General features: G+C 45.7%; 1 protein-coding gene across 3 annotated transcripts in view; it reads left to right on the top strand.

Annotated features, from left to right (window-relative positions):
• The window catches only part of LOC146201456 (GATOR2 complex protein MIOS-like), a 279,626-nt gene extending 263,491 nt beyond the window's left edge, over window positions 1-16,135 (top strand). For 2 of the 3 annotated variants that reach the window (XM_084595860.1, XM_084595859.1), the window contains exon 24: window positions 14,387-16,135. In XM_084595860.1, the coding sequence (XP_084451986.1) occupies window positions 14,387-14,483 (97 nt within the window). In that variant the 3' untranslated portion in view covers window positions 14,484-16,135. The remainder of the gene's footprint in view (window positions 1-14,386) is intronic. The other variant, XM_084595858.1, reaches the window with a different exon arrangement.
• Window positions 16,136-16,346: the final 211 nt, after the last annotated feature.

Genomic DNA, 16,346 nt, shown 5'->3' with positions numbered 1-16,346 from the left:
TTACATAGACGCTTCACGACAATGCAAATCTTGAAGTGTAGGATAGCGACCACCGCCCATTCGTCATGGTCAAAATGAAATCCTCGTGATAACAAAATGACCTGAGCGTAGGTCTCCAAACGAGATGCGGTGAGATTATAAAAGGGTAAAAGATATTCCTAACAAGCAAGGTATCGTCTGTGCCAAAAGTAACCAGGCTGCATGTTTTGCTTCTCACTTGTATTTTGAAGCCAACGTTGAATTCCAGAGGATCACAAATTGTTAAGAAGTGAGGACAGGAGCTCAACTTTACTTTTCACATATTTCCAGCGTCATAAGTGGTACGAATTCTCTGCAACTCGTCCGAGAAGCAAAACCCGCAGCCTGGTTACTTTTGGCAAAGACGGTACATATCAGTGTCAAAGAACAAAGAAAAACAAACGGAGTAACTAACGCTAGTGCTAGAATTGGGATTGCCAGTGTTTAGAAGTTAATGTGTCTGAGAAGTGAAAATACCTGCGATATAGCTTCGCTCCAATAAATCTCGCCCTGTTCACGATTCCATTATTTTACTCGCGCTTAATTTGTTACTGAGAGGAGTCAATGTAAGGCTACAAATTTACAACTTAAGCATTTAACATGTTCATGAGAAACATCTCATTGACAATAGGAACATCCCTGCGATAACACCTAAAGCACGTTCAGCGAACATTGGTGCGGTAATACGACGATTCCATTATTTTACTCGCGCTTAATTTGTTACTGAGAGGAGTCAATGTAAGGCTACAAATTTACAACTTAAGCATTTAACATGTTCATGAGAAACATCTCATTGACAATAGGAACATCCCTGCGATAACACCTAAAGCACGTTCAGCGAACGTTGGTGCGGTAATACGATGCAGTAAGCAAAACACGCAGCAAAGGGAGCGGAACGGAAGGCTTTGAGCAATGCGACACGCGTCTTGGGGGCAATAAAATCTCACCTTCACCGTTCAATTAAAACATGCAGCGATACGCCGCTCATTCAAAGGTGTATCCGTAAAACAAGCCACCACTTTTGCGACGTGCCTGAGAGGCCGAGCTGTGACGCAGCATTTTCCCATCGTCCGGAAATGCACACATGCAGCGGCAATCAGTTTCTCATCGGGCACACACAGTATCGTACGAGAAAGTAAGCGTAAAAAAAAGACAAACACAAGAGAGGAGACAGGACAACGCGCTACTGGCAACTGATTCTTTTATTTCAATAAAAGAATCAGTTGCCAGTAGCGCGTTGTCCAGTCTCCTCTCTTGTGTTTGTCATTTTTTTTTGTGCTTACTTTCCCATACGATCATGAACCAACTAGCCCAGCAACAAGTTCTACTTCGGCACACACAGTCTTCGCCTTGCTGTAAAGCTCTGCCACAACCAGCAGAACGAAATACTGACTGCTTGGTACAGATAACCCACTCTGTACGCAGCACGCAACGACGAACATTGAACCGGAGCCGATGACTCACCCACACCGCGGATGAAAAAGCTTTGGTCTGAGCCATATCTCAACTACGCAGCGGATACTAAATGGCCAAGAGAGGCCGTTAGAAACAAGTTAAAATATTAATATAGATACGACACATTTTTTCTTACGCAAGAAACAAAAACTGCATTCATTCCTGAGCATGAATAATAAATTTACTTTCTAGTTTTTTGGACAACCACGACGCTGTTAACACACTGCATACATTATGTCAAAAGATTTGGACAACCCTGCAGTGGCCACAGGATTGGAGGAGGTCAGTTTACATCCCCATTCCAAAGAAAGGCAGTGCCAAAGATTGTTGCAACTACCGCACGATCGCGCTTATTTCGCACGCTAGCAAGGTGATGTTAAAAATCCTGCAAGGTAGGCTGCAGCAGTATGTGGATCGGGAGCTTCCGGACGTGCAAGCTGGGTTTCGCAAGGGCAGAGGAACTAGAGACCAAATTGCCAACCTTCGCTCGATCATCGAAAAAGCAAGAGAGTTCCAGAAACCCATTTACTTCTGCTTTATTGATTATGCGAAAGCGTTTGACTGCGTAGATCACAGCAGATTGTGGCAAGCTCTCCAAGAGATGGGAGTTCCAATTCACCTCATCTGTCTCCTCAGGAACATGTATGAAGGACAAGAGGCCACAGTCAGAACTGGGCATGGTCTTACTGATTGGTTTCCGATTGAGAAAGGGGTGAGGCAAGGCTGCATACTGTCGCCCTGCCTATTTAACCTATATGTAGAGTGCATCATGAGGAAGGCCGGTCTGGACGAGTCTTCAGCTGGAGTGAAGATTGCTGGAAAACGTATCAACAACCTTAGATATGCGGATGATACCACTTTAATGGCAGAAAGTGAAGTGGAACTCAAGAGACTTCTGATGCGCGTGCAAGAAGAGAGTGAGAAGTTTGGGCTTAAACTGAACATCAAAAAGACAAAGATCATGGCGTCTTGCCCTATCAAGTCCTGGAGCATCAATGGACAAGAAGTGGAAGCTGTGACAGATTTTCTGTTCTTAGGCTCCAAGATTACCCCGGGAGGGGACTGCAGCCATGAAATTAGGAGACGCCTGCTTCTGGGAAAGAGAGCAATGGTTAGCCTTGACCGCCTAGTAAAGAGCAGAGACATTAGTCTGCCAACCAAGATCCTTATAACCCGTGCTATGGTCTTTCCAGTTGTGATGTATGGATGCGAGAGTTGGACTGTGAAAAAGGCTGACCGCCGAAGAATTGACGCGTTTGAATTGTGGTGCTGGCAAAGACTCTTAAGAGTTCCTTGGACTGCCAGAAGATCAAATCAGTCTATATTGTCGACCATAAACCCTGACTGCTCATTGGAGGGTCAAATTCTAAAGTTAAAGCTCAGCTACTTTGGTCATCTGATGAGAAGAGAGGAGTCGCTGGAGAAAGATTTGATGTTGGGAAAGGTTGAGGGTCGCCGGAGAAGGGGTAGGCAGCGAACGCGATGGTTAGATGGCATCTTCGAGGCACTGCAGATGAAGCTATGTGATGTTAAGAAGATAGTGAGAGACCGGAAAGCGTGGCGTGACATGGTCCATAGGGTCACGAAGAGTCGGACACGACTGAACGCCTGAACTGAACTGAGTTTTTTGGAGTTCTGGCAGATCTTATTTTCTGTGCTTTAGTAATTGGCCACACAGTTCGCAGAGGCCCTCATCATCGAGTTGATGCCGCTGGCAATAGGCAGCTGCACACGTTTTCTTCCAAGTAATGCGACCATTTACACTAACCTTGCATATACAGCAACGGCAATTTTTTTTATTACCACAAGACTCCTGAACGCTTACAAAGATCAACTTTAAAGGTGTCACGACAGCTACCAACTGAGCATAAACTGATTATTGCATTTGACTCCTCGCACGTTAAATTATAAATCTTCGACATTTGAGCTGATTCCGTGTAGTAGATAGTTTTAAAATTAGTTTTTATTATCAATATCGGAATCAGCTTTCTGGTCTGGCAACCATTGGCCACTGACGTCACGAGATATCATCCCCATGTCGTCTGCTATTCACGGTGTCGGCTGCACTCTTGCATGCATTGCCATGGATGGTGGTTAGTGAGATTTTTTTTTCTTCAGCAAAAATATTTTATTCATATATTCTCTTTTCTTAGAGAAGCCTTCACTATAATATGTGACCGTAGAGATCCTCGGACTTGTTTAAGGGGAGACACGGGTCTTTGGGACCAAAAAATGACCCAAAAATCAAATTTTTGAAAATGGCGTTTTTGCAAACTACAGCTATTAATCTTCAAGTCTACAAATTTTTGTCTCCCAGACAGCAATATTTTTGCGTGTTACTGAATTTAAATCATCGCGTCACCTGATTTTTCGCGTCAGCAGACGATAAAAATGGTACATTTTCTACTCCTTCGAACTCTCGTTTCACCGCGCCGATCACAGCCATCTTGGACTTGTTTGAAAGAGGCCTCTCTAGGCTTCAATTTCCCGCCACTCTTGCTTGCTTGCCCGGAATGGCCACCGAGAAAAAGAAGCGTAAACAACGAAAAACCATGGGGTCCGATTCGCTAATACGCGCACGTGACTGAAACGAGCTGTTCCATTGGCGGATTCCTGCACGCATCGTCTGCTAGGCTTGCCGCGGCGGGTGAGCGGACGCGTCCCCGGCGCCATTTTGTTGAAAGGCGAGAGACCGACACGCAGCGATGCCACCCAGCAAATTTCACTCGCGCCACAAGTTCGGCCAAAAGAAGAGAAATAGGCGCGTTAACAACCTTCCTACGCGTCATGTGTCATCGGAACGCTCCGAGAACGTGCAAGAGCCAGCAGCAGTTGAAGGAGTGTCAGCGGATGTCGAAGTAGGCCAAGTAGGCCTAACGAGCTCGGCGACGGTGACAGCTACAGCTACACGCAGCGGCTGCGTACGCTGCGAAACTATGATGCTTCAGCCTTCAGACTTGCGGGAATTTGAAACGAAAGCTCAAGAAAAGCTTCAAGAATTGGATTCGGCCGCAGCGACCAAGAGGAAATTGGATTTCGTCAACGACTGTGATGACCGCCCGCTTTGGGATACGGACGGCGGTCTGGACGATACCGCGTTCACTGTTGTGGATTTGGAATCTTTCAACGAATTGTTGATGGCTGTCAAGTGCAAGGTTTGTGGTGGGGAGGGCATTAAAGTTTCAAAAGGAGGTCGTGAATACGGTCTAGCCGTGAAGCTCACTCTCATGTGCGTGAACTGCGGTGGCATTTCAGCAGCGTGGAGTTCGCCGCGCGCCCAAGGCAGCCAAAAAATAAGTCCATTTACTGTAAATATTCTTGCTGCACGGGCAATGCAAACTACAGGAAATCGGCAAACTGCGCTGAACGACGTGTTCGCAATAATGAATATTTCTCATAGGGGGCTCCATAATAAAACCTGGCAAGGCTATTTGAAAAATAAGCTGACGCCCGCGACTACACGCGCAGCCGAAAAAGTGATCATGGACAGTGCCCGTTCCGTTCGGGAGCTTTACCAAGAGTTGCACCTCGATCACCCTGGAAACATCGCTGTCTCTTTTGATCGTTCGTGGATGACCCGGGGACATTCATCGCACATTGGTGTGGGCGCAGTGATTGAACTGTTCACTGGACTGGTAGTTGACTATGTTGTGTTGAGCAACTTTTGTGCGGGGTGCGAGCGCGGGCCTGCGGAACGCGACCCATCGTATCAGGTGTGGAAGGCCAGCCACAGGTGTCAAAAAAACACCGAAAAAAAAAAATCTGGCGAGATGGAAGTGCAGGCTGCACTTGTTTTGTTTCAAAGGTCCTTGCAGAAGCATGGCCTTCGATACACTACTGTGTTGTCTGATGGAGACAGCCGCTCATTTCTGGCACTGCAGGAGGCTGATGTGTACGGCTTCATAAAAGTAACGAAAGAAGACTGTATAAATCACGTTCAAAAGCGCATGGGCACGGCCCTGCGCAATGTGATTGCAAAGCACAAAGGCGAGGAAAAACAGAGCCTCAGTGGCAAAGGTAAGCTCATGGGCGACCTTGTGGTTGACTTCATATTACAGCTGGACTCTCAAGTCTCACGCCGGAGATGTGCAAGCAATGCAGCAGGCAGTGATGGCCACATATCATCACATTACCTCAAATGATGACGTGTCGAACCACAGCCTGTGCCCGACAGGCCCAAACTCGTGGTGCCGCCAAAATGCTGCCGCAGCAAAGGGAGAGCCCACTCCCAAGCATAGATATAGTTTGCCACCACATGTGTGCAAGGCACTACTGCCAATCTACCAGCGCTTGGCAGAGCCAAAGCTGCTGGAGCGTTGCCAACGTGGCAAGACTCAAAATAGCAACGAGAGTTTGCACTCGCTAATATGGTCACTGGCACCAAAAGAACGCCATACATCATTATTTGCTGTTCAGTCAGCTGTTGCAGAGGCTGCTGTCCGGTTCAATGCGGGCAACCTTCAATCATCCTCACAAATATTGAGGGAGCTAGACGTCAACCCTGGCTTCAATACCAGGAAGAGGATGGCTGAGAAGGACAGGCGACGAACTGTCGAGTCTACACGCAAACGTGCCTCTTCTGCAAGTGTGCACCAGGCACTGAAAAAGCGGCACTCCACCCACAAGCAGCGCTCAGACTACATGCCTGGCGCTTATTAGCCCTCAGGGAATGTAAATATGCACATATTATCGCGAATATTAATAAATTTTGGCCCATTTGGGTTTTTCTCATTTTGGATGCCCATCAGGTTTGGGACATTGATATCTCTGCATCTAGAGCAGATAGAGGTATAATCTTTTTTGCTAAAGGAAGCTGAAGGTGCAGGTGTAGCAATGTTCAAGGCAGAATTACTCTATCGGGCTTAAAAAATTAATGATTATGCAAACTTTTGAATGCTTCACAAGCACATCTTGAATGTAGATGTTCAGTGTTCCATTAAATTACACAGATAGATAAAATGGAAAAACTGCCTTGAACATTGCATTCTCTACTGATTAGACTATGTAGCCACGCATAAAAATTTAATTTTTACTTTGCCATTCTCTCTCTACTGAGGTATTAATTAATGACTCATTAATATTGCCTAACATTGGTGCTAATTAACGTGGAAAAAAAATAAAGGCATATTTGAAATCTGCACAAAAAACTGAGCAAGATGGTGCAATTTCATTTTAATTGGCTCAGATTTAAGGAAAATAGCCTAGCGATTGCCGAGGAGGTCGAAATTGGCGGGCTCATGCTGTATACTTTAGGCATACAGTCAGAAGCATATTATTCTTAATGAGAGCTTGTTTTAGCAACAAGCACCCCCACATATAAAAAGGCTTTTGTCCAACGTTTCCTTCAGCCGTGTACATGTGCCGCGAACGTGGGTAGGGGTTAGCGTTATGTTCCTGATTTTTCAGCTATTGCCCTCGCTCTTTCGGTCCAAAAACTAGAGTAAATCTCAAACAAGCATACCTTGACGCGAGAGCATACCTTGCTCCATTAAAGGAGCAGACAAAACCTTTGAACGAAGTGGTACCTTTGAACGAAGCAGCTCTTGACTTGACGAAATGATTAAGTACAGTAACATGTGCACATAAGTGCACATGTTACTGTGCTTAATCATTTCGTCAACTTCATCATTTTCATCTGGTAAAGCATTTTTGCAAAACTATGTTCAATCTGGCCACGGCCAGTGCACAAAAGCATGTACTGCCGCACCCGCTTCAGTCCTGTCATCGCAAAACCCAATGCGATTCGATTGCTCTTCACTGCATGCCCGCACCGAACAAGAGCCTCCCAGTTGCCGCAGTCTCCGTCTCACCTCCCCTGCAGCCACGTGCATGACTGCGACCGACTCTCGAGCCTCACCTTGCGTTTTTTCAGGGCTTCTCCAGCAAATGACTTGTGAGTGCTTCAATGTAAGCATTATTAATTTAAACAGCGCGAACACGAAGACAAAGCTTCTTCAATTCGGCTCACGAAACCCGCATGCAGAAAGCAGTGAACTATTGTCGACTGCTTGACGCTGTCCCAAGAGGATTTGAACATTTGGATGATACCCAAAAGGTCTATCTTTAGCTCTTGGCCCATCCGCAGCTTGACAAGCAAAATGTCGATCAGGCGACGCTTTTTTATTATTATTTAGTAATACTGCGGGGCCAATACTTTGGCCCAAGCAAGAGGGGCTATTCACAAACAAAAAGAAGCCACAGAAAAGCGTATAAAATGTAGCATGAAATGAGCATAATGCACAAAAAGAACCACAAATGAAACGTCAACATCGCTAACTTGCACAAAAATGATTTTGCATTGCAATCATGAAATTGTTGGACTGAAATACACAAATGGGAAGTGAATTCCACTCGTTCACCATTCGAAGGGAAAGACTGTACTTGTAAGCGTTTGTTTTCATGAAGATCGGTGCAAGCAAATACAGTCGGACCCAGATATATCGAACTCGAAGGGGATCGCGAAAAAGTTCGATATATCGATAATTCGATATACAGAAATCGCCTTGTGACGGCACCTACGATGTGAAAAAACGATACCGTATTTGTCGCGTAATCGACCCACTCGCATAATGAACCCACCCTCCACTTTTGCACCCGAGAATTTGAAAAAAAAAAAAAATGCGTTGCGGCCAGCTCGCTCACATGCAAGCGACTGAGCGATCTCAGCGACGAGCGGCAGCGACAGAGCAAAAATTTAAAACTTGTTGGAACTGCGTCCCTCTCGCCACTCGAGCCACCACAGCAGCTCAAAACAAGGTTTCTGTTGCGGTGGCAGAAATCGCGAGCATTTTCGCTTGCATGTCGATAGCGCGCGTCAGTCCGTTTCGGTCGTCTCATCCACAGCTCAATGGCAGCGTGACAAGATGCTGCGCAGCGATAACGTCGGGGCACGTTTATCTCTTGATAGCTCCTGCGGTGGTGGAGAGCGAACTTGGCAGAGTGCCCATGATGGCTTAATGGCTTGATAGCACAAGCCTGGTTCGATTTATCACGCCGCGCTTGGGGCAGGCGTCATGATCGCAGCAGCTGACCGCGTGCTTTCGTTGATTCATACATGCAAGGATAAACGATAAAAAAAGACTCCCGCAGAAAAAAAAACAAAAAAAACCTGCCGCTTTTTAACGTCCGCAGCCGCCATATCTTACACTACGCCGTGCTTACAGCACAACGATAAGAAAGGATGACTCTCGCAAAAAAGAAAAAAAAACAGAGAGAGCTGCCGCTTCTTAACTTCCGCAGGTGCCATAGCCACGCCAGCCGCGCGAAGCGCGCAGAGGGTTCGCAACACACGCTGGAGAAAGCGTCCCACGTCTGTCTGAAAACGGGCTGAGCTGGCTTGGCACATGCGTAGCACGTGCTGAAGGAGAGAGATAGCTAGGCAAAAGAATGGGCACACCCACGCACATGGCTTGCAAACGTCATGTGTTGGCGCGCGGGAAACGATAACTGCAGATGCGCGCGCCTTTGGGGAAAGGGCGCGGCGCTGCCCAGACCAGCGTCGCCGAACTGTCCCCTTTCATTCCTTCCGCGCGTGGCTTGAAAACGTCACGCGGCAAACGGCCAATGGTGATGCGATCGTCTTTGGGGAAGGCATACTTTCCAGTGCGTGGCGCGAAGTTCGATATATCGAACGACCGGTGAAATTGAGTTCGATATATGACGCGGCTTTCCTATACTTTTACATGGGATTTTCAAGGGGATATTTCGTGAGTTCGATATAACCAAAATTCGATATATCCGGGTTCGATATAACCGGGTTCGACTGTATATATCGCACTGCTTTTCTCTGGACTCGCTCGAGTTCTTTAGTGTCCTTCATAGTATGCGGGTCCCAAAGTTCCAAATATCTGATTCGGCTCATACTTGGTGAGAACCTGAGGCCATTCTTGTTCAATCCACTTCTTGATCTCACCTTCATTGGCATCCTCACTTTCCCCCGAGACTGTCTTCCTGACAATGTTAAAGCGGGCCTTAAAATGCTGCAGCCAACCGCTGCTGGCATTGAAGTTCTCAGCACCGAGAATGAACGCAAAGTCCTTGGCTTTCTGTTGCAACATCGGTCACGATAAAGAAATATTGTGGGCCCTTGCGTCAATAAACCATTCGTGCAGCGTCTTCTCAACATCTTCATAGGCAGCTTTGCGCACCCGCCTCACGCCTGAGTGCTGGTTTTGTTCGCCTTGACCTTTATGTCACTCTTGTTTTTCAAAAGAGTGCTCAAAGTGCTCCTTGGTATGTTGAAAGCTTCGGCGACGTTTGACTTCTTTTCACCATTCTCAACACGCGTTTGTAGCCATCACAACAGAACACCAACCACGTACGACAGGCCTAAGCCAGGCCTAAGCGATCACACACGAAAGCACGATAACAAAGAGTGGCGTAGTACAAGCGGCAGCGGCGAGGAGTCAGGAGTCAGTGCTCCAAATGCAATGTTTCAAAGGTTTCAAAGACGCCGCGTGCGTATGCCGCTACGTTGAAATGGCGCCCTCGGCGCAATCGATGTGTGCAGCTATCATGCTGCGCACGAAGCTGCACACATCAATTGCTGCGCACGATAGATGCACACATCAATTGTCCTGAGGGCGCCATTTCAACATAGTAGCGTCTTCGAAACCTTTGAAACATTGCATTTGGCGCACTGACTCCTGACTTCTCGGTGTCGCCGCTATCTTCGAGGGTGTTGCGGGAAAGCCTGCCTCCTGTAAACAGAGCGCACGTGGTCTGGGGTGGTGGAGTTCGATATATCCATTTTACATTCGGCCCCGTTCGAAATAAAAAATTAAAAATGCATGCGATTTTCCGCGTGATATAGAAAATATTCGATATACGCAATAATTCGATATATCCGTGTTCGATATATCGAGGTTTGACTGTTTATCGCCATCAGGCCCCGTCACATATAAAGCAAACACGCCCCGAACAAATCCTCATTACAGCTGTCACTGGTATTGTGCAAACTCCAGTGGGTACTTTTCACCATGCAAATTTTCTTTAGATGCATACATACCTGTAGTATCTGTGTTTTTGCCGCTCAGAGCATATGACGCAATTGACACTCTTGCACGATGCACAGATTTCCTTTTTTTGAACTTACCAGCTCTTTCTCGCCAAAGCATTCGGATTTTGTACCTTCGGTGTATGCAATCAGCTGCACTTCGTTAGGGAGCTTGATAATCGTCGTCTTCGTCCAACCGTTTGCAACGGCAAGGAAACCGCCCGGCACAAATGTCTCCTGGAGGGTTCATGCTCGTTCACTTGCGGAGTGGAGCGCTCTGGACGTAGAACAGCGTTGGTTCCTGATCGACATGTGCATCCGATACGTAGATGCGCATGTGTCACCAGGTTGTTGATTCCGCAGAAATCGTGGCGGAGGCAGAAAGGTTGTGGATTCTTTCACAACAGAATGACCATTCTCTATGCATCGATAACCTTTTTACCACTGCGACCACATCCGTTCTGGGGGCAGAAACCGGCTACAGTGCTGAATCATCCGTTGCCAGAAAAATACCGCGCTTTTCCTGCAGGCTTCTGTTGTGCATTCCAACCAGGACAAGGCCCTGTTCAGGGGGTGTGGATAAGTGCCTCTCTGCCAAGCTTCGTAGATGAAATCCTGTAGCTGCACGCTTGTAGATGACGCGAGGAGGAAGCGAAAGTCATTGCACCATGCCGGCGCCGCAGTGATCGCATTGTGCTCAGTAACTCAAGACACCCCGCGCATATGTGCCGCTCATAAGTCACAGGAGACGATTCCACCTAGCTCTGCAGCATCAACAAACCCATAGATGCTTTGCCCTTTGAGGTGCCTCTCTCTTTCTTCCTCTGCGCTCTCCTTTCGATATTTTTTTGTTTTACAATAAAGTCTGTCGTGAATCCGCACGCTGAGAGTGTCTTATTCTGTCACGTCGAACACAGCCTGCACCATGGCCCGCGCTACACGCGCTTACAATATGAAGACAGTACATGCGTGCGTTATGAGTAGACTGCGAAAATGCTGAAACATTCCTCCATATTACGTGAACATGATACTGCAATCACTGTCACTACTTTCTGCCCCGAAGGCAAAAAAGGGGGGAGCTTTCGCTTTCTACCTGCATTGGCATGGCCATTTCGCATGGTGCGCTTTCGTGTCATCTGCTACACTGCCGTCCAATGTGTTTCTCGCCGCTACCACATGATGGCGCCACATCCTGCCGCTCTAGGCTTCAGTTTCAGCGCAGTTAAGTCGAGTCTGATGATTTTCAACGGCTCAACTGATCAGGGTCTTAAAATACAAGGCCTTGAAATACCTAGAGTAACAGAATATAAATATCTGGGGGTATGGGTAAACGAAGGATTGGCATACATTGGAAAGCATGAGCAATCACTTAAGGCCAAAGGGCGAAGGAATGCCGGGATAATGAAGCATAAGGCATTGTGGGGATACAATAGGTATGAGGTTTTGAGGGGTATTTGGAAAGGAATTATGGTGCCCGGACTTACTTTCGGAAATGCGGCTTTGTGCCTAAAATCAGAGGTACAGTCGACATTAGAAACAAATCAGAGATCCGTTGGACGATTAGCACTAGGTGCCCACGGCAAAACTACAAATGAGGCGGTACAGGGAGATATGGGCTGGGCATCTTTCGAAGTATGGGAAGCTCAGAGTAAAATATTATATGAGGAACGCCTGAGGAAATTGGACAGTAACAGATGGGCAGCTAAAGTATTTAAATACCTGTACCTAAAAAGCGTTGACTCACAATGGAGGAAAAGAACTAGGAAGCTAACTAGTAAGTATGCTAGTAACAAGGACGGAGAAATAAAGAGCATTAAGCAACAGGTGAAATACACAGAAGGTAAAAATTGGATAAATTCGATGGAAAAGAAACAGAGTGTGGAATTATACCGAAAGTGGAAAACGCAGATCAGGAAGGAAGATTTCTTTGATAACTCAAGAGGCAGTGCCCTACTTTTTGAAGCTAGATCAGGGTGCCTTAGAACACGCAGCTACAAAAAGAAATTTAACAATGGAGATGACGCATGTGCTGTATGTGGAAACTCCAGTGAAACAATTGACCATATTATACTCGAATGTACTAGTATCCATCCGGAAGTTGGTGCAGGCGCAATCACTGTTCCTGAAGCTCTGGGCTTTAGAGATAACAGTGGCCGGGTGAATAAACCGGCGGTGGAAACTAGGAAAAAACGACTGCAAGATTGGTGGCTTAAAAGCAGAGAAGTGACATAATGTTAGTAATGTAGGAACAAAGTTTAATAAATAGAATGATGGTTTAGTTAACCATTGTAAATCAATAATTAAGATATAGGGAGAAAAATGAGCATGATAGCTACTGCTACCACCCCGTTTCAAAGGGGACGCTCCTATATTCCATCCATCCATCCATCCATGAGGTTGATTCAGCGCCGACTAACATTTCTGGCCAAGGTCATTGCTGATGACAAGGGGGAACATATAAAGTGTAGCTTCTTGTTTTCTTTTTTCTAACACAGTTAAGCTACAGACAACCGCAGCTGTTCAGGCCATTCACTCATCGAGTGTCAAGTTCTCGCTCGGCCTCCGATTCGATCAAAACAGATCGGAGTCCACTATCAGTTCGGTCGGCATCGCGGGGCAGAAAACCTCACAATACAGTGATAGATGACTGTTGGCTGTGCTGGCATCGTGGCCAGTGTAATGCGAAAAACAAGATAAGTCGATAAGATAAGCCGTGCAGCCCACTGACTGTGTCCGTGCCTTATGCTGAAGAATACATGCCTTACCCTATATCGCTTTCGTGCGGTAACATCTTCATCAAGCAGTTCTGCATGAGAGGCGACTACTGTGTCAATCGATCAAAAAAAAAAAAGACGTGTCCTTTGATACTGCAGCCTGCATTGCAGACGACGCTTCGTCGCGTATCCTCTGTGACGTCACATGAGCATCTCAAAATGGCGGTCGCTCTCGGTGGGAGGAGCTTCCCGGTTTCGATTTCTATCGCTTTTTTTTTTTTAATATGCACTTAGCGCTAGGCACTAAAACTTTGCGAGTAGAATTACAGACCTGTATATTATTCATAGAAGTATAAAACGGCAATCCATAGAACAACCCTGTCATCGCCCCTTTAAAATGACCCCAGGGCCGCAGGACGCACACTGGTAGAATAAAGGGTGCAATGAACGTCGAAAGAAACAGGTTCATCCAGGTCAGAGAAAGTAGGCGCTGAAACTGTCTAACTAGAGTAAGGGACGGAAAGAAAGGCAAATGCAACTCATTTCAATGGTGGCCTGAGGATGACTGCGCCTTCGTGGGAGACGGCGTACATTAACGCGGTGGAGTCCTTGCTGCCATCAATGATGCGGCATGCATTTCTGAAGTATTGCATTTAATGTATTGAAGTACCTATTGCTTTGGTATTTCTATCAGCCATTACAGTATATATATATATATTTGTTGTTGTTTTTTCGAGCCCTTGAACAACCTTTGATCATGTTATAATCATAACATTTTTTTTTTCTTTTCTTCACAATGTTTTGAAGTGGCCACTCACATTATTCGTGGTAGCATTACTTTTGCATGTAAACATGGTAATTAAAGTGTGTCTTAATTTTTTTCTTGATGAATTTCATTAAATTTTTAGGGTGTACACATTATTTTATGGCTACCATCATGCAGTTTTATTACATTCATAGTTATTAACTGTAGCATTTTGTGAGGAAATACTAAGCAGTGTGTGATAGTGGGTTGAGATATTTCTTTTTTTGTGTGTGGAAACTACATTTTGGGGCCTTAAGCAGCAGTGTGCTGTGTCCTTGATGTTTCATCCTGGTTGTACACATTATCGTGGCCTACATTTCTCACTTATACGACACTCAAAGGTGTGACACAGCGAGGCTGGACTTTTGTTGCTATGACGGTGGGATTAATTTTGTGCAGAGACCATGCTGACTGCCCCGTGACTGGTTGCAGCTGCAAGTGCTCGGCCTTGGACAGTGTTGCTGTGCATACTGCTCGCTCAGTGCGTGACGAGTGACTGCATGCCTGGTTTTGTCGTCATGAGGCCTGCCATCTCATGCCATGTGTTGTTGCATGGCCCAAGATGTTGTGCTACAGAGCCATGTAAATCAGTGTTCTAATATTCTCTGTGAATATCTTCATTAGCTGATGCAAAATGAGAACATGAGACACTATAGAGCATGACTGTAATAAAAATTGGCAAGTCAGTGTTGTACGCAGTAGATAACGATACACATGTGATGGGGTCCTCCCACTTTGATGGAGCAATGTGTGGATTATGAAATTACTTTGTATGTGCTTTGTAGTGTGAAGTAGGTTTCTCTGCTTATTTTGTGAAACATCCTCTAATGCTTAGATTTAGCTGCAATGTTTGGCATTTCTGTGCCCTTTGTACCAGAATTAGGATCTTGGTCTGGGCTAGTTGGTTCATACTTATCACAGAAATAAACAAGTCGATAGATGAGCTCGATAACCTATAGCCAGTGCCTATGAAAAATAAGAGGTTATGTTGCTTACCCTATTTCGAAAACACTGGTGCTGGCCACGGTAAGAGGATGGGTATTCAGTGCTTTTTCTGGTGGAGTTTCAAGAGGCCATTCATGATAGATAGTCATGAATAGACCAATTTCACCTTTGCTTGGCATTCCATACCGCAACAAGATGAGGGACAGCCACAAGTGCTTGAATTATGCCACCATCTTCTTGTCGCACTATTGAGCATCAAGCGTACCCTCTGGCCCAAACCTGCTAAGTTATGTTAATCTTTTCCACTCATATTTGCAACACATCATGTCAAGGAAAGTATGGTCAAAGAATATTGCAAGTATCATGAGAAGGAGCCTTGTTCTTTGGCAGAGAAGAAGGCGTGAATGTGGTGTACCACATAGATGAGCAAGCTTCTTTTAGCAGTGTAATTTGGTTTTCTGTCTTGAGAAACTTTTGTGCAAAAAGCTGCAAAACAGCTTCACAGTGGCCCTTGCTGCTATGAAGCATTTTCCTTTTCTTTATTGAAGCATTATAAAATATCCTTACTGGTATTCTGTGTTCTCAGGTGTGCTTTTCTCTAGATAGCAACTTTCAGCTGCACTTTGCACAGGTTTTGACCAGCGTTCTGAGGCATATTTCTAAAGAAAAGAGTTTCGGTTGATGTTTGTAAAGATTAATCCACCTGTAAAATATATGTGGTCTGCAACTTCTTTGTGTTTGGCTGGTTTTATAACTTAAGTCAAACACTGCAGAAGGCTCATGCACTTTCTCAGCTGCTGATGTGGTGTTTTTAAAAGAATTCATGAAGGAGTGATGCACAAATATTGGCATCAAATGAAAAGGAATAGCACAAGAACATACAAAGAAGTGGTAAAATAGCATCGACACATTTGACCAAGAAATATTGGTGAAAGCTACCCTTTGATAGGACTGTCACGTCTACATCTCTTCTTCTCTGTGTTTGCATGAGTGCTGCTTCGGGACAGAGCTTGCAGTTCTGATCTGTCCTTGGATCACACAGTTCTCGAAGTGCGCGGCCATGTGAAACATGGGCATACTGTGAGAGCCCATTCCTCAGACATGACTTCACCAGATTCAGGCTTCGTCACATCACTAGCATCGTTCGTGCTCAGTTTCACTGTCATCATCTGTGTGTTCACTAAGTTCAAGCTGTCATCCAATAAAAATGTCTCCTGGTCACTAGTGCCATACAGATACTGCTTGGGCCATTTGACATTACCATAACAAGAATAGTCCAGCCTTCGCCTTTTGCAGGGCAGCTACCAGCAGAGAAAATGCAGGTGCTTTAAATGTTCCGCAGCTAATGACATGATAACGACCAACCTGAAAATGATAATGCATGCTTTGCAAGTCATCACCACCACCAGCCCAA

Source organism: Amblyomma maculatum, chromosome 2, assembly GCF_055883805.1.
Source record: "Amblyomma maculatum isolate TAMU_Amacu chromosome 2, ASM5588380v1, whole genome shotgun sequence".
Classification (NCBI taxonomy): domain Eukaryota; kingdom Metazoa; phylum Arthropoda; class Arachnida; order Ixodida; family Ixodidae; genus Amblyomma; species Amblyomma maculatum.
This window is presented reverse-complemented; position numbering and strand designations above follow the sequence as displayed.